This window comes from Triturus cristatus, chromosome 1_2 (genome assembly GCF_964204655.1).
Source record: "Triturus cristatus chromosome 1_2, aTriCri1.1, whole genome shotgun sequence".
NCBI lineage: Eukaryota > Metazoa > Chordata > Amphibia > Caudata > Salamandridae > Triturus > Triturus cristatus.
This window is the reverse complement of record NC_140580.1, coordinates 1,001,055,681-1,001,079,667: the sequence shown is the minus strand read 5'-3', so window position 1 is coordinate 1,001,079,667 and position 23,987 is coordinate 1,001,055,681. Positions and strand designations below refer to the sequence as shown.

At 42.3% G+C, this 23,987-nt stretch overlaps 1 protein-coding gene across 1 annotated transcript in view; it reads left to right on the top strand.

Annotated features, from left to right (window-relative positions):
- Positions 1–23,987, top strand: part of LOC146868573 (ficolin-2-like) — a 134,266-nt gene that overhangs the window by 44,454 nt on the left and 65,825 nt on the right. Inside the window, exons 6-7 of the mRNA XM_085611394.1 lie at positions 13,271–13,318; positions 14,754–14,807. Coding sequence (XP_085467520.1) covers positions 13,271–13,318; positions 14,754–14,807 — 102 coding nt within the window. The remainder of the gene's footprint in view (positions 1–13,270; positions 13,319–14,753; positions 14,808–23,987) is intronic.

Below are 23,987 nucleotides of genomic sequence, written 5' to 3'. Positions count from 1 at the left end.
ACCTAATCACTTCTCTTAAAGTTTTATCATGCTGAAGCAAAATGCAGCAGCGGTGATAATTTGATGCTTGAAGGATAGCTGATTGTTAAACGTCATTCTAAGGCTTTTGGCCGATTAAGACTGGGTGGGGGAGGGGAGGGGAACCAAGCCCGTTAGGCCACCAATTTGTGGTCCATAGTTGTTGAGTTGTCAAAGTTTTAGACAATTGCCGTTCATCCAAAAGGAGACTAAGATTAAACATTGCTTAAACCTATCTTGACAAGATGTCAGCTCACTGCTTAAACCTATCCCAACAAAATGTCAGCTCACTGGAAATGGCTACAATGAGCTGAGTGTTGTCTGTTTACGACACAACTTGGAAACCAAAACTGCAGATCATGGTAGCCCAAGCAATCACATAGAAATTAAAGAGTGGAGAGCTCAAGGATGATTCTAGAGAGGAACAAAAGACATTTATCAGTGCCTCATTAGAGAAACATCCTCCACAAAGGCAATGATAGGCCCCATATTCACTACACCAAGAGATCAATTAACTGCCTCCTTAAGGACTTGACCTACATTCCAGTAATGAAACTGGTGCTCATGTAAAGCGCTCCAGTGCCTTCAGGTCAAGTTCACGCCATATGAAATGCAAAAAAACAATACCAATCTACATCAGAACCAATTCAACTGCATTTGAGACTAAAACATTTCAATATTACTACAAAAAAAAAAAAACCTTTTTACAGTAGGAGATGAAGCCTTGCTCATGATCACTAACATGTCACTCAAAACCCTGCATCTCTCCAGGAAATAGTTGCTCTCAGGTAGTCCTGTGTTGTTGATAAGCAATTTTTTAAATTCTAACTTTCTTATCTTATCTTAGCTTTGAAAGGAAATTGAGACAAATAAAATGATTTACTTCGCACTGACCAAGGACAAAAACACCTGGTGCCTTCAAGACCCTTTAGCCTGCAGATGCATTCATCTAGTAACATTGCTCTTTGGTCCTCATACAGTGAATCAGACTTGCACTCTGAAGTAATGTTTGTCTGCATGCAGCTGTCACATAGGCCATTCTAGATGACAATTTGCATATTTGAGGTTTGATAATTCTGAAACAAGATAATGTCGTTTTCAAAAACAGGTATGTACTGGAATGTGTTGAGGAGGAAAGTGGACACAGTTTATTAACAGCCACGGGTGTTGTGTAGTTCCTAGGAATTCCCCAGGACCTGTGAGTTTTTGATGACCTAAACTGAAGGCTTGGTGTCCAAACCGACTCTGGACACCCCCACAGGATATGTCAGCCGTTAGACCAGCTAGCTCCAGTGCTTAATTTGAGCCGGTGCTTTCCAGTGCTCCGCACCGGCACCTTATTGTTAGCACCAGGGCTATAACAGTCTGCCACATGGTGGCGCTGTTATGCTAATTCAGGTATGAACACAACAACAACAGTTTATTTGTTCAATTTACATTAACTATGACTAATACCTGCCTACCAAGCCATTCTTCGGGCTTTGGGGGCCTGGAAAAGTCTGACTTGTCACACTTGTAGAAGTGTGAAGGTTAGAAGGTGTGTATGTACTGTCATTGGCAGCTGGCATGGGTTATGTGAGGTGCAAGCTGCAGTGGCTTCCAGACGAGGGCCCCGGCACTTCTCCTTTTACAAATTAGGCACTGGCTAGCTCTACAGTGCCACTACCACCCCCCCGTATTCTACAGTGGTGTAGGTAGTTCCTGGCAACCACTCAACATGACAACCCTGATTCCTCAGGGATCGTGGAAAACAGTACAGTGCTTTTCGCTCAGTCACTCCTGCTTGCTTATTCTCAAGAAATACACAAGATGGCGATTAGGACGTTTTCAATAAGTATTTATTGCTCAAGCGTCAGTCTTGTGTAAAACATATGTGCTGCACAATCAGGAGACAGAAGCATACAAAAGAGATTGCAAGCACCAATATAGTAAATAGTAGATACACTTCTACCATAGTACTAATAAAGTGAACATAAGCAGCTCAGTAGCACTTGCATATTCCTAAAATGTGCGCACTAAGTAATTTGCCTAAATGTGCCTAGACTAGATCTGCATGCGTAGAATGTATATGCGTGTATGTTGGTAAGTAGCCAAGAAACCCGTAGGGATGAACCAGCCCCCTTACCTGATGGTTGAGAATGAAGGACCCCGTCTCTGTTCTGAAGATGACACCCCGCCAGGGATGTCAGACCGCTTTGTGTCGGAGATTCAGCATGCAGGACCCTGTGTCAACTTGGAAGGAATTCTCCTCTAATTTGCAGGGGGAAGTAAGGATCTTATATATACTAGAGTGGTCACTCCAGGGTTTCTTCTAGAAGCAATATGTTTTTAAAGCAATCATAAATGCTTCGAAAACAATCATAACTGTTTTGAAAACAATCACACAGAATAATTCTGTCATGCCTGGGGACATGTTTATGTTCGTCAGATACAGGAATTATGATAGAATACTAAGAGCCTGGTGTCGAAGAGACAGGAGCAAGCTACTAGGTAAAAGGTCACCTGTTTGGAATCGTTATTGTCATGTGGATTGGACAATGTATGTAAAAAGGGGTATACATGAAAGGACTAGCCTAAAGGACATGACACCCACTCTTCATCAAAAGGTCAACAGGGTCAGTAATTAATGATAAAGCTAGGGCCAGTAAAAGAAAGAATCTTTTATAAAAAAATACAAAAAAGCGTCTTGAAAAGACTGTAAAAAGTGTCCGTAAAAAGAAAGTCATTTTCCCTAAAAGCATTCAAAAGGTCCTCTGAACTTGTATGAGTAGTTATCATTACACTGAGTATCTTGAAAGCCATTACCCTCAATTAAAGCAGAGCACGAAAAAAATAAAACAAAGTCAGTGTTCGACCTTCAATTTGGTAGATGATTAAAAGTTGTCAATTAGATCCCCGCACAGGAGAGGCCAGATTGTTTATGACTCCTGCGCTGAAGACTCAACATCGCTGAACAATGTATCCGCAGGTGGCAATCCCTACAGAACTTCCAGTATCATGTTGATGTTCATCTCTGGTTTCCACAGCAGCCGCCGGGGAAGAATTAGATGCCTGAATGCCTGAAACTGATGCCTGTACCTCTTGAGCAGAGCCAATATCCCTTACAACAGGAAGGGATATTGGTAACAGAGGTACAGAGGTAACAGATTAAAATCAGGTTACCCGCTACTGATTGCAGGACCAAAGGAAGCCCTCCAAAAACGCTTCCAAGAACAGAGTGTATGAAAGCTGGAATTACTCCGAAGATGGTCTGAAAGGTGTTTAAGAGACCTGATCCAAGTCTCCAATTAAGTGTACAATCCCACTCGTATCAGACATGTTAAAGATACGATGAACCATTTCTCCTCAATGGATCGGGAAGTTCGTACGGATCAGGGCCTGTATCTCTGCTGAAGACCTTGCAACCTGGAGGTCAAAAGTCTCTCGGGCTGACGTTAAGGCCACATTTTGTTGAAACAACATGGCTTTCTATCTGCTCAGCTAATCAAACCTCATACTGGAAACATTTAATGAAGGCCACAAGGGTGTCTTCTTAACTGTGCGAGCTTGAGGAAACAATACTTGCTTACAGCAAACAACCCTGAAGTTTACTGTGACTAGATATGCGATGCCTGGCGCCATTTAACAACAGCCTTGATCATTCAGCATTAAATAACTTACATTCAAAAGCAATTAAAAAACTGGATGAATCACTGCAGCTGGGGAGCCTTTCAAGTAGAAAGATAAGTTCTCTTTTGACGCATTACACATTCCATGAAGTGATACTTCTTTGCACACTAAAGACCCTCATAAAGCCTTCCTGCAGTCAGTACCACTTAAGAAAACTTCAGTGTCCATATTTCTGCACCTATATCTATACGGTAACTCCAAGGTTTCCTGTATGCACCCCTCACCTAACGCTTCATACCTGCCTGCTTGGATGTATCTAAGGCAGTAATGGAACTGAAATGTCATGATTGGCAGTGTGATATGGCCATGAATTAACATTTCAGTAGATTGCGACTCTGCTACTGTGAAAGGTAACTTCTCAAGATTTTCAGTGAGCAGCATGGTGTACTTTGCAACTCTTTGTGCTATGGTCAACCCTCTGTCAGCCAGATTGTAAGCCGAGAACAAATTTTTGCTGTTAATGTACCACCATGGCACGTAGCCAGAATGCAATGATTTCAGCATAATGGAGCACAATTGAGATTGCCCATGTTGTAGAATAAACAAATCTTGTTCCATTATGTCAATTGCCGAGGACACTATGTTGCCTAGTGAATAAATACTTGAAGAAAATGTGATCATACCATTGTCTACCACAGCCAGGGCCTTTTCTAGGTTAATCCTGTCAATTTCACGTAACCTCTCAGCAGCATCCTGTTGGGAGACTTTCCACAGTTCATTGTAGATGGCATATAAGAAGCTTTTTTTACGTGGTTTCTTGGAACCCAGTAAGAAATCACTAAGATCCACGTTTTCTGATAGAAGGGACAAGTGTTGTTTCACCTGTAATAGTGTTGAGGTTTTCAGCCATTCTAGGCACAACTTCCCAACACTATAAGAAGTCACTACCCCTGGGTCGTCTGTGTGTACATAACGTGGGTCAGGCCTATGGATACTAAACCCTCTGTAGGTACCCCTGAATCTTGATTGACACCTATTTGTGTCAATAGGCCAAAAAAACATCCCTTCCAATTAGGAGCTGAAGAATTGAATGTACCACTCTGTATCATTATTCCCAGTACCTCCTCATTAATCAGTGTGTTATTTGATATATCTTCAATAGGGATTGGCGAGGGGAAGTTTGGTGTTTTTATGTCTTTAATTTTTGCAAACCCGTAGCAGGCAGTTTGTTGCACTGTTTTGTTAAAGCAATATTATCTGTAACGATATAAGGCAAGATCTCAATAAAGCCTCTGTTCCCTGAACATGCCAATCTTTCGTCCCCCAAATGGATTCTGTGTCCATCCTGTCCCTCCAATAGTTGAAACCTTGTATAGACAGTAGATAGATGAAAGGTGCTGAATATATGAGCATTGTGTTAGCATCATTTTCCTCTCAGTTGCATTTGTCTTTACTAGCTTATAGTAGTATGACATTGGGTCTAATGTATTGAACCCTGAAAAGTATGTACATTTCTGTGCAAATGTGGCAGAACTACCTTTTGGTGGTGTCGGGCAATGTTCCAATTAATGGTAAGTGTTAACAGTACATGGGGCACTTGCTCTGTGCAAAAAGTGATGCCCATAATGCTAGTAACAGTACATACTGTCGTAGTCAGGTGTATCTTCATACAATTCCCTGTAAGAAAATGCAGTAGATTGTTCTAAATGTGCGTGCATAGTATTTACAGTCTCAATGTCCCAATAATCAGAGAGTGTACTCGGGGTAATGAAGTAATTCATTGACATTTTAAACACATGTGGAATTTTCAAGTGTTCAGTAGGACCAAATACATCATATGAAACTCTATCCCAAACTATACCACGTGGTACAGGAACTGCTGAAATGTTTACTAGGATCAGGTCTCTCTGTTCATGGTGTGATGAGGTAAGAGGTTTCAAGACCAAGTTCACAGGTTGTACTGCAGAGCGTGGTGGGAGGTAATGTCCATTCAGTAATAGGAAAAAGACAGTTGCTATACCAATCCAAACTAACAAACCAAAATGAAAACCACAGATGCAACCAAGAGGACACTAAGTGAGTCTTTTTCATCCAGAGATAGAATTGTCAAAATTGTTCTGTTTTAGAGAAGGGTGGCGTTTGCTCAGGTTCACTTGGATTTGAAGAAAAGTCCTCGAAGTAGCCAGACACAATTCGATCTATCTTTGGTAGCTCAGCAGTGTTTGTAGAACTGGAAGATGCTTCTTGTGAAGGCACGTTGATGTTAATGTCATTATTGAGCCGAAGTACAATTTGCTTTTCATTTGTATTTGGATGTTCTTCATCTTCAACTGATGTAATTTGTGCTCCGTTATTTGATACTCCTTCATTTTGCATATTGGAGTCTTGAAAGGTCATTAGTCTTTCCATCTGAACCTCCTGTATAGTAGCGAAAGGAGATCTGCGGCTACTCAGGATTCCACATGGCCTGTTGTTGAGAATCGTCCACATAGTGTGGTTTGATCAGATCAATGGAGACAAATCTTTCTTCTTTTTTGCCGGCAAGAGGCGGAAGAAGTACTGTTCTTCTTCCTTGAACCACCAGGACAGGTACAAGTTTTCTGTAAGATGGCCCAAACTCATTCTTGTCTATGATATTTTCTCTGACCAGGTCCCTGACTTTTGGGACCCAGGCAGGTCTTGCCAGAACCGTTTTCACTTCCCCAGTGGCGCTGCGGTTTACTTGGACGTTGATTTGTAATGCCCGGAATTCATTGAGTTCCTGTAAAACAGCCAAATGATCATTCAGTTCAAATGGTTTTACATCCACCACTGTCCTGGCGCAATTGAGGTCAGGTACCCACATTCTTGTCCCTAACAGGATCTCATAGGGGGTACATCCTCCCAAAGATTTTCTTGACATATTGTTCAGTGCCCTCAGGACCCCATATAGTTGATTGACCCAAGGACTGCCTGCAGCTAACACCCTTGCTGTTAAGGATTGTTTTAGGTCCCGGTTTTTCCCCTCCACCACCGATTTTCCCTCGGGATGGTAGGGGGAGGAGTACCAAAAGGCCACTCCCATACTTTTCCTGGCTTCCTTGTAAGCATGAGAGCTAAACGCAGGTCCACGGTCGGAATCTAACGTGCCAATTGCATATGTCCCAATGAAGACTTGCAATTTTTTTATAACAGTTTGAGCGTGAGCTGAGTGCTGAGGCTGAACCCATAGAAATCTAGAGCATGAATCCACTGCCACCAAGATGTACTTGTAAGCCCCATCTGAATTTAAGGGGCTGCAGTGATCCAAATAGACACATGCGAGTAAGGGTGTTTGGGGTGGCCATGCTATGGTGGAACCTTTAATCTGCTGGCAGATGTTGCACTTTAAGACATAAGCCTTTGTTTGTTTAGACAAACTTGGCCACCAGAATTGCCGCTTCAGTAATGAAATTGTAGCAGTGACTCCTGCGTGTGCAGAGCCCCGACCCTCATGTGCAGCTAGTATTAAATCTAATCTGAGATCCACGTTTGGTTTAACTCTATTCCCAACTCCTGGAATTTGAGCATACAGTGTGTTTTGTGCATCTAATTTATAGGAATATTTGAGTAGAAAGCCCTTTGGAATGGCAGAGCCGTTCTTGGAGGCATTGACTGCTAGCATTATGTCTCCGTCTATCCTCGTGTTAGAATGTTAGATTGCGGCAACGGCAGCAGTTCACACTGTCGCCTTGGTGGCCTCATCAGCCATTGAATTCCCTTCAACGTGTACGCCAACATGCTGATGACTCAAGGTGTGAATAACTTAAGTCCGTGGCAGGCATGCTTTCAGCTTTACCACTTGTTCCCATAACAATTTATGCTTGATTGTGCAACCCTTGAAATCTCTAAACCCATTCTGGCCCCAGTAATGAAGATATTCATTATATGACTGCACACAGTAAAATGAATCGCACACTATCAGTGTGGGGAGTTTGCGATCCGTATATTGTAGTGCTAAAATCAGGGCTTTCAGCTCTGCCAGCTGCACGGTACAATCTCCTAGAGATTGTGTAGTCGAATTGCTGGGATCGAACTTACCGTCCCGCATACGTCCGTTCACTATAGCACAAGCAGCGCTATACTGCCGTTTACTTCCTACGGCAGGCTGAGCAGATCCATCAGTATAAATGATGTATTCATATTTTTCTAGAGGCAAGATTTCATTCAGGTGAGGGTATTCTTGATCGTAATGCAGGAAAACTTGTGTTTTTAAGGTAGAATCATATTTGTAATCTACATCTGTTGCAGTGAGAGAATTAGCCGATTGTATCCATCGTGGACGCAGTGCTTTCGCATTTGGAATGCTCGCTTTGGTAACAGTTTCTAAAGTTGGTACCGAGGTTACAATGATTATGCTATTCCCCTGTGCTAGTGCTCTTTTTTTCACTACAGCAGTCTGTACTGCTGTGAGTATTTTTTCTGTTGCTGCAACCACATTTCAGCATTTGTTTATAAGTGCAATTTGTATGCAATTGGGAATGTCTCACATTCATTGAAAGTGATGTAGGTGTATCCTGATAAACCTGGGACCACCAAGATCACCAAGTTGGTAGTATTCACAGGTGTGTGCAAATGTTTTGATGCTATCATGTCAGCCTAAACTGAATGGAGAGTATCTGTGTGTTGCTGTGTCCACTGATGTGGTGTGAAATCAGGTCTGATTAAGTCGTAGAAAGGTTTTACTTTTTTTGCGTAATCTAGAATGTATGTTCTGCTAAAAGTTTTCGATCCTAAAATGGATTACAAACCATTTAGATTCTTTGGAGGTTGGAGCAGTGCACACTTTTCTAAAAAGTTGGCTGCCAGGCTCTTGCCTTCACTTAACAGCTCATGTCCCAAAAATAGGAATTGAGATGGGCAATTTTTGATTTCTTAAAATTAAATTTGTAGCACAAATTGGGGAAACCCACAATCCTATTGTTCACCCTGCACAAGTGTTCAAGTAAATCATCGTTTGTCAGATAGAGGTCATCTGCATAGGACACTACCTCCTCATCGCATGTTTGTAATATTTCTGATACTTTTGCCGAGCATAGCCCTGGGCTGTTCTTATACCCCTGGGGCAAACAACGGAAATTTCGCTGAGTGGCTAGGGCAGAAAATGCTGTCAAATATCTGCTTTCTGGAGCTGTATTTTGGCCAAAGAATGTATTTGCGATATCTAATGTTGTTTTGTATTTCTTCCGCACAATGTCATTCATTATTGCTGCACTATGCGCATTTTGAACTGCAAATGTTTGTGTGCATGTGTTTAAATGTTGGTAATCTAAAACTAGACAATTTGAATTGTTAGGCTTCATTACTGGAAGCAAAGGGTTGTTCATTGGGGAGGTGCAAGTCTCAATCACACCTTGGTATTCAAGTTGGTCTAAGATTTTTTGACCTGTCTTTTTGCATCATTTTTATAGGGTACTGTCTCTGTGGATTTGGAGTAGATTTTAAAGGGATTTTGTGGTGAGTAGACTCCACGTCCCACCCTACATGGTTGCAGTATAATGCCAGAGCTAGCTCTAGTGCCCACTCCTGCACATATGAATGTTTTAAAGATTCTGGAACGAGGTCGGAGAAAGCAGGCAAAATGACGCTTTCACCCTTTGGGTACTCCATCACCATTTCAGGCAGCCAATCTCTTTCTGCTAACAGTATGTCATATCCATATGTTAAGTTCTCCCAAAAGAGACCTTTAACCTTTCTCGAAATGTCCCCCTCTATTTGTAGTGTCATTTTATATAGTCTATGAGGGACACAAACTCTGGTATCAGGTGTTTCCACCATGATATATTCATTGAATACTGCTGTCAACAAATATTCCTTCAGGTTCTGGTGAGCAATTGCTACTTCTGCCGTGCTGTCTAACATCGTCAGAGCCCATTCCCTGTTCAGAATCTGTGTCCTCAGTGAACTGGACATGTCTAATTTTTAAGCCAGCTACTTTCTTCTATTCGAATTGAGGCTTTGTTTTAGGTTGTTCTTCCGGTTTACAGTGTAATCTGAATTTCGATGTGTTTTCCTTTTTGACTTTGGTTTTGTTTTGGATTTTCCTGCTTTTGTTTTGAATGCCCGACCCTCTCTGAGTATTTTAATTAATCCTGGGTGTAGTTAGCATAGCAGGGCGACTCAGAGGTCCACGGAGTTGTGAACAAACTCTGCTCCACCACCCGCCTCCACCCCCCTATTAACAATTGTTTCTACATTACTTAGAAGTAAATTAAAAACCACTTACCTGTACTGCGGCGTCCCAGGGCTGCCCTCCCCCTCTTCCTCGCCGTCTCTGGTGATCCTTGAGAAAACTGTGCATGCGCATTTCTTGCGAATTGCGAGGTGTTGTCTGATGTGGACCAACTGGAGTATTTCTCGCAGGTTGTACTGTTAATGTACGCATGACAAACTGAACAATGTGTCTCTATAGCCTGACTATGTCTTTATATATTGTACGGACTCCATCCACTGGTAGTGTATCTATCTCTGGATGTGGAGTGCATGTCGCTAAGAGTGGCAAAGTTGCTCCTTCTGTGCTTAGTGGACAGAGTCTCACGACAGATATTGTGTGTGGTAAGGCACCTTTCAACCAGTTTTTATGTTGCTGGTAAGTTAACAGGACTTCAATGTCTTCATATGGAATGTATTCTTCCAGTGGTTCAACAACAATGTATGTGCGAAATAATTTAGTCACCCGATCTGCAGGTGGGAACTGAACCCAAGAATAGAATACCTCTGATCTGAACACCTCGTGTGCCTCAATCACGAAGGTAACACAGCCACCTGTTGCTGGTACACCATGTTCTAAGAATTTTATAGTTACTGCATGTTTGCAATTCTCTGTGATGTTGAGAGCATTAGCAAACTCTTCCTCCCCATTCCCTGAACCACTACTCGTGGACTCAATCATTCCTAAATGGAGAAGAATAAATGTTTTAACAATTTTTGTGTTTTGCAGAATGTGGGAACCTCTATCCTTACAAGCTTGTTTAAACCTTCAGCCAATACACAGAGTATATCTGCTCAGCTAAGGTGGATCCCCTTCCGACTTCAGACGTCTCTGAAAAGTATGGGCAGGGTTCTCTGAGAAAGCCCGATTGAACTACTCAGATTTTCACTGTTTATATACGAATCAAACCAATGTTGGGCCCCATGTCCTGTAGTTCCAAGGAATCCCCAGGTCCTGCACGTTTTGGATGACCTAAACTGAGGGCTTGGTGTACAAACTGACTCTGAACACCCCACAGGATATGTCAGCCATTAGACCAGCTAGCTCTACAGTGCCACTAGCAACCCCTGTAGGATGTATGACGTTACAACGCACACTTTTACAACGCATGCACTTACAACGCATTTTTTACAACGCATAATCCATTACAACGCACTACACTTACAACGCATGACACTACAACACATTTTTAAAAACTACCATTACAACGCATACCATTACAACGCATAATATTTAATTGCATTTAAGGTAAGTATTAGATAGTATAGGGGTAAAAATTACTTTTCTAACTCCAGGGGGTTCAACAGTAGGGTAAGTGTTGGATAGTATAGGGGTAAAAATTACTATTCTAACTCCAGGGGGTGCAACAGTAGGGTAAGTGTTGGATAGTATAGGGGTAAAAATTACTATTCTAACTCCAGGGGGTGCAACAGTATGGTAAGTGTTGGATAGTATAGGGGTAAAAATTGCTATTCTAACTCCAGGGGGTGCAGCAGTAGGGTAAGTGTTGGATAGTATAGGGGTAAAAATCACTATTCTAACTCCAGGGGGTGCAACAGTAGGGTAAGTGTTGGATAGTATAGGGGTAAAAATTGCTATTCTAACTCCAGGGGGTGCAACAATAGGGTAAGTGTTGGATAGTATAGGGGTAAAAATTGCTATTCTAACTCCTGGGGGTGCAACAGTAGGGTAAGTGTTGGATAGTATAGGGGTAAAAATTACTATTCTAACTCCAGGGGGTGCAACAGTAGGGTAAGTGTTGGATAGTATAGGGGTAAAAATTGCTATTCTAACTCCAGGGGGTGCAACAGTAGGGTAAGTGTTGGATAGTATAGGGGTAAAAATTGCTATTCTAACTCCAGGGGGTGCAACAGTAGGGTAAGTGTTGGATAGTATAGGGGTAAAAATTACTATTCTAACTCCAGGGGGTGCAACAGTAGGGTAAGTGTTGGATAGTATAGGGGTAAAAATTACTATTCTAACTCCAGGGGGTGCAACAGTAGGGTAAGTGTTGGATAGTATAGGGGTAAAAATTACTATTCTAACTCCAGGGGGTGCAACAGTAGGATAAGTGTTGGATAGTATAGGGGTAAAAATTACTATTCTAACTCCAGGGGGTGCAACAGTACGGTAAGTGTTGGATAGTGTAGTGTAATATTATGCGTTGTAATGGTAGGCGTTGTAATGGTATGCGTTGTAAAGGTAGTTTTTAAAAATGCGTTGTAGTGTCATGCGTTGTATGTGTAGTGCGTTGTAATGGATTATGCGTTGTAAAAAATGCGTTGTAAGTGTAGTGCTTTGTAACAGTTGCGTTGTAAAGGTTGTTCCCCACCCCTGTATTCTACAGTGGTGTAGGTAGCTTCTGGCTACCAATGAAAATGACAACCCTTATTCCTCAGGGATCGTGGTAAACAGTACAGTACTTTTTGCTCAGTCACTCGTGCTTGCTTATTCTCAGGAAATGCACAAGATGGCGATTAGGATGTTTTCAATAACTATTTATTGCTCAAGCGTCAGTCTTGTTTAAAACATATGTGCTGAGACAATCAGGAGACAAAAGCATACAAAAGAGATTGCAAGCACCAATATAGTAAATAGTAGATACATTTCTACCATAGTGCTAATAAAGTGAACATAAGCAGCTCAGATAAAGACAGTAGCACTTGCATATTCCTAAAATGCGCGCCCTAAATATTTTGCCTAAATGTACCTAGCCTAGATCTGTTTGTGTAGCATGTATATGAGTGTATGTAGCCCAGAAACCCCTAGGGATGAACCAGCCCCCTCATCTGATGGTTGAGAAAGAAGGACCCCATCTCTGTCTCGAGGATGACACCCAGCAAGGGATGTCAGACCGCTGCGTGTCAAAGATTCAGCATGCAGGACCCCATGTCATCTTGGAAGCAATTCTCCTCTAATTTGCAGGGGGAAATAAGGGTCTTATATATACTAGAGTGGTCACTCCAGGGTTTCTTCTAGAAGCGATATGTTTAAAAAAAAATCATCAATGCTTTGAAAACAATCATAAATGTTTTGAAAACATTCACAGATGTTTTTCAAACAAATGTGATCATGCACAGCTGGCTGTTGGCCAAGGATGCAAAAAGTGGTGACCCTTATACAGAATAATTCTGCCTTGCCTGGGGACGTTTATGTACGTCAGGTAGAGGGATTATGATAGAATACTAAGAGCCTGGTGTCAAAGAGACAAGAGCAAGCTACGAGGTAAAGGGTCAGCTGTTTGGAATCGTTATTGTCATGTGGATAGGACAATGCATGTAAAAAGGGGTATAGATGACAGGATTAGCCTAAAGGACATGGCACAGGTTGATGTTGCCCTTTCTTGCTTTATCTGTGTGAACATCACAGTTCTTTTCATCGCCGTGTGTCCTCTCATTTTTTCTTTGTATTCAGGAGACAAAGGAGAATCAGGACTTCCTGGTGGACCTGCAGGCGAAACAGGTAAAATTGGAAACAGTTTTATTTTGTTTCTATTCTGTCACACTCTGTCTCCTGAGTCTGCTTCAGGGTACTACTTTGGGTATCAAACGCCTATCAACACATCATGCAGTTCAGGGCGAGAACAGCTGAGAATTTAGGGATCTCCCACATTGTTATGCCATTGTCAATGCACAGTTCGATAAATGTGAGTCTCCAACCCTTTGCAGAGCTTCCAAGCATTCGTTTTGAAGTGTAGGTTCTGGAGTGCTACTTATCTGAACAAAGATGCATCACCCTCAGAAACATTCACAGATCAATAAAAGGATGGTCAGTTTCATTTGGAAGGAGATTTGCTGTGTCTGTCAGATTGATAGGGATGGAAAAGCTGGTAGTCGAAATCTTGAGTTAAGCTTTTATAGAACGTTGAGTAGTAGTCCTATGCATTTTAAGTCACATCATTTTATTGGTACCTGCAGACGACTTTGGGAAAATGCTGATGTGGTAAATGCATGTTGTTTTTGATATAAGGTGAGCAGTATACTTTTGGACTTGCTGAAATATGTTGCCTGGAAGATCCAATCAAGTTCCCTCCCAGTGGCCAAGCCGGCGCTTTAAAAATGCAATGATCAAGGCACTCATTCCATCAGTAAAGAGCAGTGTGAGCTGAAAGGTGCGACAATCATGACCTGACAGTAGAGGTTTCACACGGTCACCACAGACATCTATTTTATCCACCATCAAGAGCATTGGGTTGTAAACTAGTAATTGACCAAGGCCATGGTGACACTGAACAAATATCTCTCATTGGTTAATCATTTCTATAACCTTACAGTCCCCCTTTCCTTTTAGTTGACATATTTCAACTTGGTCAATACACATCTTCATTTAGTCAAAACATAAAAGTGTAGAAAACATTTAATATTTTGTCCCAGCTACAACTCCATGTTGCTCTTTTTGTAAACGTGCTGGGCAATATAATTGAATGATCAGTCAAACAGGAAGTAACGTTCTCACATAAACACCTCTTTACTTTAGTGTTATTATGAGAACTGACATTGTCCTCTAGATATTTAGTAATCCTTGTCGTGCCTACCTGCACCCCATGTACACCATCACATGGGTAAGATGCACGTGCAAATACCTTTAGACTTGGGGCACATTTTCAAAAGTTTGGTTCAGCTATGCGGGATCTTGCAGTTCCCTGTCTGTTCCTGGGGACTGTAGGCACAGGTGTATCAGCTTTATGCCCCAGACAGAAAACACCGGATTATTGTTCTCACTTTCAGTACAGATGGATCGTGAACAGTATCTGCTCTGAGAAGGGAAATCCAAACAGCTCTCACAGGTAGGTACTGACTTACACAGGTTAATGCTTCTTCTTCTTGCGATATGCTAAGATCTGGAACCTCTCCTTTCTTTCAAATACAATATTTTCTCAATATTTCTTTATATTCAGGCCAGAAAGGAGATCCAGGGATTCCAGGAGCGGTGGGGAAACCAGGAGCAACAGGTAAAGCTGGAAACAATTTTCTAGTGCATTTTATTTGGTGTCCTCTGTATTGCGCTCTGTCACCTGATGCCTGCTTCAGGGCACTTCTGAGGATACCAAACACAGATCAGCCTCTCTCACAGTACAGAGACAGAGCACACAAGAGTTTAGGGACCTGACACTTTGATATGTCTGCGAAAGGTTCAGAAAAGGGGAGTCTTCGACTCTTAGGAGTACTTCCAGTAGTCAGTTTTCTGGTGCAATCTCTAGATGATATTGCTGCACATCGGTGACCCTTGAACCATGATGTTTCATCCTCAAAAGCATTCAGACTTCAATAAAAGATGACCAGATTGCATTGCACACGGTGAATGCTTTTTGGCAGGTTGATGGAGATGGACTAGTTGGGAGAGGCAACCTTGTGTCGAATATCGATCAGAGACTGAATATTGATCTGTTTCATTGCACATTTGTCATATCTTTGGTGGTTTATTGCTTGTTTGACGTTCCTTATGTTTCTGTGGACTTCAGACACAAGCGGTTACTGTTTGTGCTCAAAAGAACACAGCAGCTACTTTTTTAACCCCTTCAGTGCCCATGACGAGCTGGACTCGTCATGGGCCGCGGTGGCGCTGTGCCCATGACGAGTCCAGCTCGTCATAGACCCCGCCCGCTAATGCAACGGCCGGCACTGGGCGGGGAAAGGGGCGGGCACTGAAGGGGTTAATAACACCTAATCTAGTACACTATAAAATGCTGCCGCTTTACCTAAAGCGGGGAGATCGTGTGAGAAAAATACACTAGTATCGAACACTGGACCACATCTCATATCAGTGGCACAGTTTGGGCTTTCTCACACAGAGTGATCCCTGTGACTCAAGCTGTGTTCCGACCAAAACACTCTGTAACTGATAACAAAGCGGTGCTACAGACAATTATAGACAAATACGTTGTGCCAAAATCGCAGTTCGTCTATTGTGTAAGTCTTTTCTCAGCATAGGAGTAGTAAAGTTAGGAGTCCTAACTTTACTACTCCTAAACTGAGAAAAATCCTAACTTTAAGACTTTCGGTATTCACAGAAGGCATTTAGGAGTCCTAAAGTTAGGAGTCCGAACTTTACTACTCCTAAACTGAGAAAAATCCTAACTTTAAGACTTTCGGTATTCACAGAAGGCATTTAGGAGTCCTAAAGTTAGGACTCCTAACTTCTGTGAATACCAAAATGAGTAAGTGCCTTCTGTGAATACCAGAATGGTAGTAAGTTTAGGATTTTATCTTAAGTTAGTTCTGTGAATCGGGCCCACTGTATTTGATCGGGTACGGCTGTGGGGAGATTTTCCCCGTGTGGAAGTTTAGAACACAGCATGTCATAATTACAGTTGACAATCTAGAGCTCACCCTCATATATTCACAGGTGACTCAGCATGTACTCAAGGAATGGTCACAGAGTCACACGTACCAAGGTAGCACACACCATTACATTGCCACAGATGACACAGCTTTGGATTTGCACAGAAAAATGTAGGACGGAACAGCACATATCCAGAGGTGACTAACATCTACAGCATTCCATATTCACAGGCAACAACAAAGAGGGATAGTAGATAGGTCATTGAAAGAGGATAGTGTTGGACATGGCATCACATACTGATATGTGACACATACAACAAAACTCCATAGTCAAAGGTGACAGTCTGGGGAACAGTGTCAAATATTCACAGGGGGCAATGAGTGGCATATTAACGGCAGACGCAAAGGGACAGAGCTTAACATATTCTCAGACAATTATGTGGCATAACTTGTTTACGATTCCAGAGTGATAGAGTATTGTATTAACAAGTGACAATATGGCCGCTGTTGGAATGAAAGTTTCCCTACCCAGTTGTAGCTTTTTGATCCCTGCCTTAGCACACACAACGATCATGTATGTGCACTGGAAGGCATGGCTTGAGATCCAGAGCTGGACTCCGTGCTCTAGATGGGCCCTTAACGTGCACCTCTTATGTACTGGCTGAAGAGGACCAAGCATTGGCAACAATGCTGTATCTAGTGCCAGTGTAGGCCTTTTTTTGACCACCTGTGGTAGGAGCAGTGATTACTGGCCTCCCCCACCTTTTAAAGTGGTCTGCTTGTCCCCTGTAACAGTATCCTTTACCCAACCATGTGGGATATGGATATCATGTTTGTATACTCATCTGCATGTATGAAGGAAATGCATAGAGCAAGTGTGGTGCATGTGGCCACGGCACACTGGGATCCAATATGTATTTCCTCCATCTAAGTGGTCAGACAGCAGATGTGAATTGCAAAGCTCCTCAGAGAACATTCCAGGGATCTTTTGTAGTGGATCAAATGTACTTATATTGTAGCAGGATTTGTATTCTAGCAATGTCCGGTTTTTCTACATTTCCACAAATCTGCATACTGGAGCAGGAAGTAGCAAGAAGTGGGAGTTTTAGGGTTGGAATATTGTGAGTTATGCAGCAGGGCAAATTCATCTTTGTTCAATCCAATACCCTTAGTTGATGTTTAAGACTCAGGACCTGCCACCAAAGATTGGTAGATTTCTTTTATTGCTCGCATCAGGACTGATTCTAGTTTGTTTCTCTTGTCTATTGGTATTATTTGTATCTAGCTGCTAATGTAACAATGCCCTTAAAGTATGCCTTGGGACAATTCCATGGTGTAGATGTTAAAATATCTGTAGAATTGTGTCTGTGGATGTAGCACTCTATTTCTTTGCCTATCTCTGCCTGATTTACTGGATCATGTAGTAGAAACTCAACACCACATTGTCACCCTGTGGGATTGTGTGTGTGTATAATGTTATCATGATGGAGGCGTGACCCGACAAGGCAATCTGACCTATGTCCACTGCTGCGATTGCCCATCTTACCCTAGTAGGTCAAAATCAATAGGGGTATACCCAAATAACCCTTTTATACCTGGGCAAGGGACCCTAGTAGCCACTAAATAATGGTCCAATCTCGTCCATAATTTGTGGGCTGAGGAGTAAAATGTAAAGTCTTACTTAATTTTGTGCATGGTTCTATAAGATTCCAGGAGTCTACCCGCGTTCAACCAGTCTTCGAAGGGGCCAGTGATTGAACCACTCCATTATATTTCTAAAGGGCCCTGCCAATCTTACTATCCATCAAAATGTTTATTTCTTTCCCAGCTAGCAAGTCCCTCTACACACGCTCTTGTGCCGTGGAGATGGGATATTTCCAAAACAGTTCTTATCAAGTGTTCTGTGCATATATGTTGAGAATGGTGAACTGGGGAGGGGGGGGGGGGGCACGAGTCTTTGCCACAGCCTAAGTTGGCAACTCACTAATTGTTCTGAGATAGCCAGGAGAATATGCAACCAGTTTATGAGGCTCAGTGGGGGCAGATCAGCAGACACCAGGATAGGAGACGGAGCCCCTTACACTTCCGAATCACAATCAGGGTGCTAACATCAGTGGCAGCAGTGAAAGTCGTGAATTCAACACCCCTTCTCCTCCCTGAATGGTGACAGGAATTGTGCAGCAGCCATCATACTTTCCAACACCGATCAGGTGACATTCAACTCCTGTGCAAAGTGCAGCAGGGGTACCTATTGGAGAAGCACCCAAAGAAATTGCGAGTAATCCAGAGGCCCACCCAGGCTGCTCTTGATGAAGAATAGAAATCGGCTGACCACTCTTCTGCCTACAGTACCTACAGTCTGAAGCTCCTGGATTATAGAAATGGCTGAGAAACTTTCAAAAACCAAGACTCTGACAGCCCTGCCAAACACACGACTAGCAGTACACCAGGGAACCGCCCTTTACCCGTGAGTACAGCTTAATAATATGCAGCGATACCTTTTAACAAGAATAAGGTTACATTTTTTTCCCTTGAGGGTAGGATACCCAACACATGAACATTCATTAAATAATTTGGTGCTATGTCCTTGTGATGGACTGTCTACTCAAACTATGTCCCATATTTTAGTCTTCTGTTATTTTTATAAAATGGAAAGGAAAAAGACTATATCCTCCCCTTGATAACAAAATGGAGATTATATTCTCACTCTACAGCTTTTGCAGTTATCAATACCCTGGAAACCCTATATATCTGTTTCATGGTTGCGAAATTTTTACATTCAGGTCTTCGGACTAGGAGAAGCTCTACACATCAGGGAGTTGTTTTATGTGACCTTTTTTACTAACTACCGCCATTCCCCCAATTGTTTGAAAATTAATTGCTGTAAGGTTTTAAATATGTTAATTGGATTTTTTATGGAGGTGGTGTCATCTTAACTGCCTGTTGTAATAAATTCTTCTTATAATGAATTGTTGTTCGTTTTAGTAACGAGTTTTTTTGCAATGCTGCTATTTTAAAAGGTTAAAACATAAAATTAATTATCATTTGATTTTAACCTCCTCTTCGATCAAATTGCACTATGAAAATTTTACTCTGTACTTTTATGCATATAACAAATGCGAATAAAGTTATTTGATTGATTGAGTACAGCTTGCAAAGCCTGTTTTCCTTATTTTGGCACTGCTATGGAATGCAACACGCTTAGGGGCCAAATGAAGGTAGTTCATCCTCTGACTTCCTATCCCACCCTGCAATTGTACTGGAGAAGTACCTCCTGTGCAGCATATTTTTAAATGGATGCAGTCATGGTCTTCCATTGGCATTGCTAGTACCGACTGTACTCTGCTGGGACCTTGTAGAGCATACACCTATCAACAGTGTACGTGCAGGACTGGGCCTTCACAGCTAGCAGCAAGACTTACATTAGCTTATGTTACCTACACCTGCTACCCAAGCTGGGCTCAAAGGTAACCAAACAACTGTTCTTTGCTAAAGCTGTATCAGGAGCCCAGGCACATGGCTGCTAAGCCATATATAGTGCCGGAGAGCAAACTAGACACTATTCTTTAGGAAGCCACGAACATGAGGTCAACGATTTCCACTTTTAACACTACCAATACAGATACGGCAGCAGACATCAAAACCCTCAGTGACTGCACAGATAAAAGAACAGATGCGCTAGACAGACTGTACATCCTACAAGTGGACTGGGCACGGAACGACTCAGGCTGCAGAGGAAGGTGTCAGACTTGGGAGACTGCTCCTGCAGAGATAATATACAACTGTATGGGTTTGCAGAGGGCATGGAAGGTGAGAACATGCTTGCGTTCCTATGTTCCCTCCTGCCTACCCTGCTTAGGATTTCATTCACTGAACCACTGACGTTTCAGAGGGCACACAGAGTAAGGGCTCAACCCTCCTGACAGATACATTCTCCCACGGCTATCATTGCCCGCCTTCTGGTGCAATAACACACTAGGACAGTTCTGCAGGTAACAAAGCGGAAAGGTGACCCATTCTACTACGAAGGTAATACAATCCATGTGACGGAGGATTTTTCCCACAAAGGAAACGATATGGGGACAGAAATGTCTGACTCTATGCCCCAACATACCTAAGCCAATTTACAGCCTTTTTACATTCTGCATCGATGAATGTGACCATACAAAGCTTCACTTCAGAATCTTTTCACCCAGAGGCTAGGTTAAAATTCTCATATTTTAAATTACTCCATAATTGGTCCCCTGATTAAGTTACACAGAGCTGGTCTGTTACCACATTCTGAGTGTTGGAGGTGTGGATTGGGTATGTAATATGATACATATCCTGTGGAGCTGAGGTGTGGTCTGTCCTTGGTGATCCAGAGAAAACCCAGCTCGCCCCATCTGCCCGCTTGACTCTCTTACGCGAACGACCTGGTAGGCAGTGCCATGGCTACTAGACATAGGAAATGGGTGGCAACAATGGGTGGCAATGGGACTGACAATTGCTAAACTATTCATCCTCTGCCATTCAAGTGGCACTGAGTGGCTTCCGGAACTGACAAGAATCACAGATTGCGAGCAAATAATTTACAAAATGAATGATCAATAGGGCATTTATGCATTTATGCCTAAATATGAGAACCTCTTTTATACTTCCAGGTAGAGTAGGTTGAGGAACGTTAGCTAATTATATCAGGACAAGAAATCTATTATAATGTTCCCTGGGTGAGCAAGTATATTACATAGGCAGCAACTGTATATTCCTAGCCCTTAAAGCTTGTTGTAACCACTTACACCACCACCTATCAAGGCATACTCATATGAACACAACATATGCAGTACAGACTGATGGGCTACTTCCTCCCTGGGAGACCTGCTGTAAGCGTAACACTACTGAAAGCATACAACATCTACCTTGGGCTCTGAACTTTAATGCTCTAAATAACGTTTTAAAACTTTGTAATTGTTGTGCTTCCCTTGCCCCACAAACCTGAGAAGAGCCAGAGGAATAGTTCCAGCCCAGGGGAGGATCATGTTGGAGGGATGGGGCATACATCTAGGTGTGTTCCTGTAACTAAAGTAGCATTAAGAAAATGTTCCTGGATTCATGTTCTATGACATCGGTTGATATGTTGGTGGACCAGATTTGTTGGTATGTATGTTGAAACTCTTTAACTATTCGATACAATGAAAATTGTGTTACTGCAAAAAAATATTGCAAATCAATAGAAAGGATAATAGTGTACTTATCAATCGCGGCTGGCATGACTCGCAAGTGGGGGGGTCGCGCGGGGGGTTAATTTAAATAAAAATAAAAAAAGTTAACTTACATTTGCTGGTCCGGTCTGCGTCATATCTGCTTTTGTGCTCCTCACAGGAAGCAGGCAGCCTCCCTCCGCTCCCCTAAGCCAATCACAACGCTGCAATGGCAGCGTTGTGATTGGTTGGGACACCGACCAAACAGGTGTCTATGGGGAGGCCATTTTCTCCATGTAGGCTGCATGCAGCCTACATGGAGAAAAGGCAGAGTGTGTATGACTGGTTTGGTGGGCCATGGGCTGACCAAACAGTCAGCACCCTCAGAGTGGGCAAGCCACTCCTCCCCTGCCCTAGAGCAGGACCGTCCACCCGCCTGCCCCTAACCAAACCCTTCTGCTTTTGCACAGTACGAGAAGCAGAAACATAAAATGGTAATTATAATACCATTTTATGTTTCTGCTTCTCGCACTGTGAGAAAGCAGTGGGGTGACGCTCCGCCGCCCACGTGGAGGAGCCGCCCCTTGTACTTATACGCTCCCATCTGGACCAGCCATCTCAGGTGTTCGAAATGGCCTTTCTAAAGTGTCACTCCAAACATTTTGCTTTCCTGGAACTCTTTTTCTGACCTTGTTTATGTTGGCCTTAGGACTCTGACAATTTTTCCACTGTTGACTAGTGCTAAAGTGCATGTGCTTCACCCCTAAACATGGTAACATTGGGTTATCCACAATTGGGATATTCAATTTATCTGTAAGTCCCTAGTAGAGTGAACTATTGACTTCTAAGCACAGTTTTTGGATTTAATCTTTGAAAATTCATATCTCGACTTCTGCTGATTGGATTGTTGTCAGTTTGGTCTTGTTTTAATTAGATAAATATTCTCTATTGTTCTAAAGTGGTGTGTTCACTCTGTTACTGTAAATAAAGTGCTGTACAAATACTTTACCAATTGCATCTTATGTTAAGCATGACTGCTGTGTGCCATGCTACCAGAGGGTGAGCACAGGTTAATTTAGAGTGGTGGTCCCTACTTGGACAGATTGCCGACCTCTGCCAACTCAAGACCTCATTTCTAACAGGAGGCATGCTTTTTTCCTCGAAGCAGGCTTTATTGTCCACCGGCAGCACCTAGGCTAGACCTCGGTGGTTTCAATTTTCGGGCAGCATTCTCAAGGGGCTTCCGCCATTAGGTCATCCGGAACCCAGTCCAATCAAATCCAATCTGGAAGTTACTGTATCTCGTTGAGGAGGAAAATGCAGAGCTCCCTCAGGGACTGGAGCTTCTCTCTGTTGTTTTCTGTGTTTATGGAAATTCTCGGAGCAAACAAGGGTTCCTGACTTTCCAGTAGATAGCATATGCTGAATTTAAGGGGACATAGAGAAGGACCTGAAATCAGCAACTGCTCCATTTCCATGCTGGCCATGCACCCTGTCGCCAGTACAATTTATTTTTAAAGTGTTGGCAATCCTAATGATTATTGAATAGAATGTAAACGCAACTTTTACTCGCCTCTGCTGAGGGCTTCAAGAAAACGTCCTTGCAATGGTGCTACTTTTAGGCTATACAAAATTGCATTTTATATGAAGTAACCTCCTTCTACTTGATAGAATTTTCTTGTACATGTTACGTTTTTATGTATGTATGTTTCAATTATTGATGGAATTAATTACAAGATATTTTATTCTGTATGGGTTTTTACATACACAAAGCAATAGAGCTGTCCGGTGCTTTAAGTGGGCCAGGTCCTGTCAGTGCTCAGCACTGCCAGTTTTAAAAAACAGGTGCTTAGACGCGTCCTTATCAGGCTCTTTATTTTTGCCATCATCCGGAAAGTGAAAGAAAAATCTTAACTCAGCATCAGTGCCACCCTTCACCCTTTGGTGTAATGTCAAAGACATTCGTTATAGTTATTTCACAGTCTCATCATTTCAGAATTGAAACATTTGAATATTATACAAAACAAACTTGTTTATATTATATGTCATAGCCAAAAGTCTTGGCTTGTTTTAGGTGTAATGTCAGTTGTTGTAATATATATTGTACTGTATTGTACATATGTAGCGTTTTCTACCCCTTACGAGGCACTTACTTTATGGCAAGTAGCACTTTACACCGGAATCCATGGTTAGCGGTTAAACCTGTGGTTATTTTGTTTAGTTATGAACACTCAAGAAAAGATTTCATACATTTAGTCCAGTTACTTTGTGATAAATTATATTAATACCAGTTAGGTGTGATCATTACTGCCGGATATGTGGTTTTGGGTGAATGATTGGTGAGACAATTAGTCTGGTGGAGATTAGGTAATGTTAGGTTACAGGGATAGGGTTTTAAAGAGGAGAGGTTGTGAGGTATAAAATGAGGTATCAGCCAATTATAGAATTACAAAAAGAGAGATTAAGGCACACAGGAGTGAGAGGAGGATTTACTCTGAAATGGAAGGCTTGCAGAGGATGGATGGTAAGAAGATGGTCACTCTGAAAAAATAAAGCAGAGGAATGAAGCAGAAGTAAGTATGGTGACTAGTGACTCCCATGGTTATCTGCCACTATGACCCGACTATGACCTGGTGGAATGTATTATGGAGGACCTGCTCTGAACACACT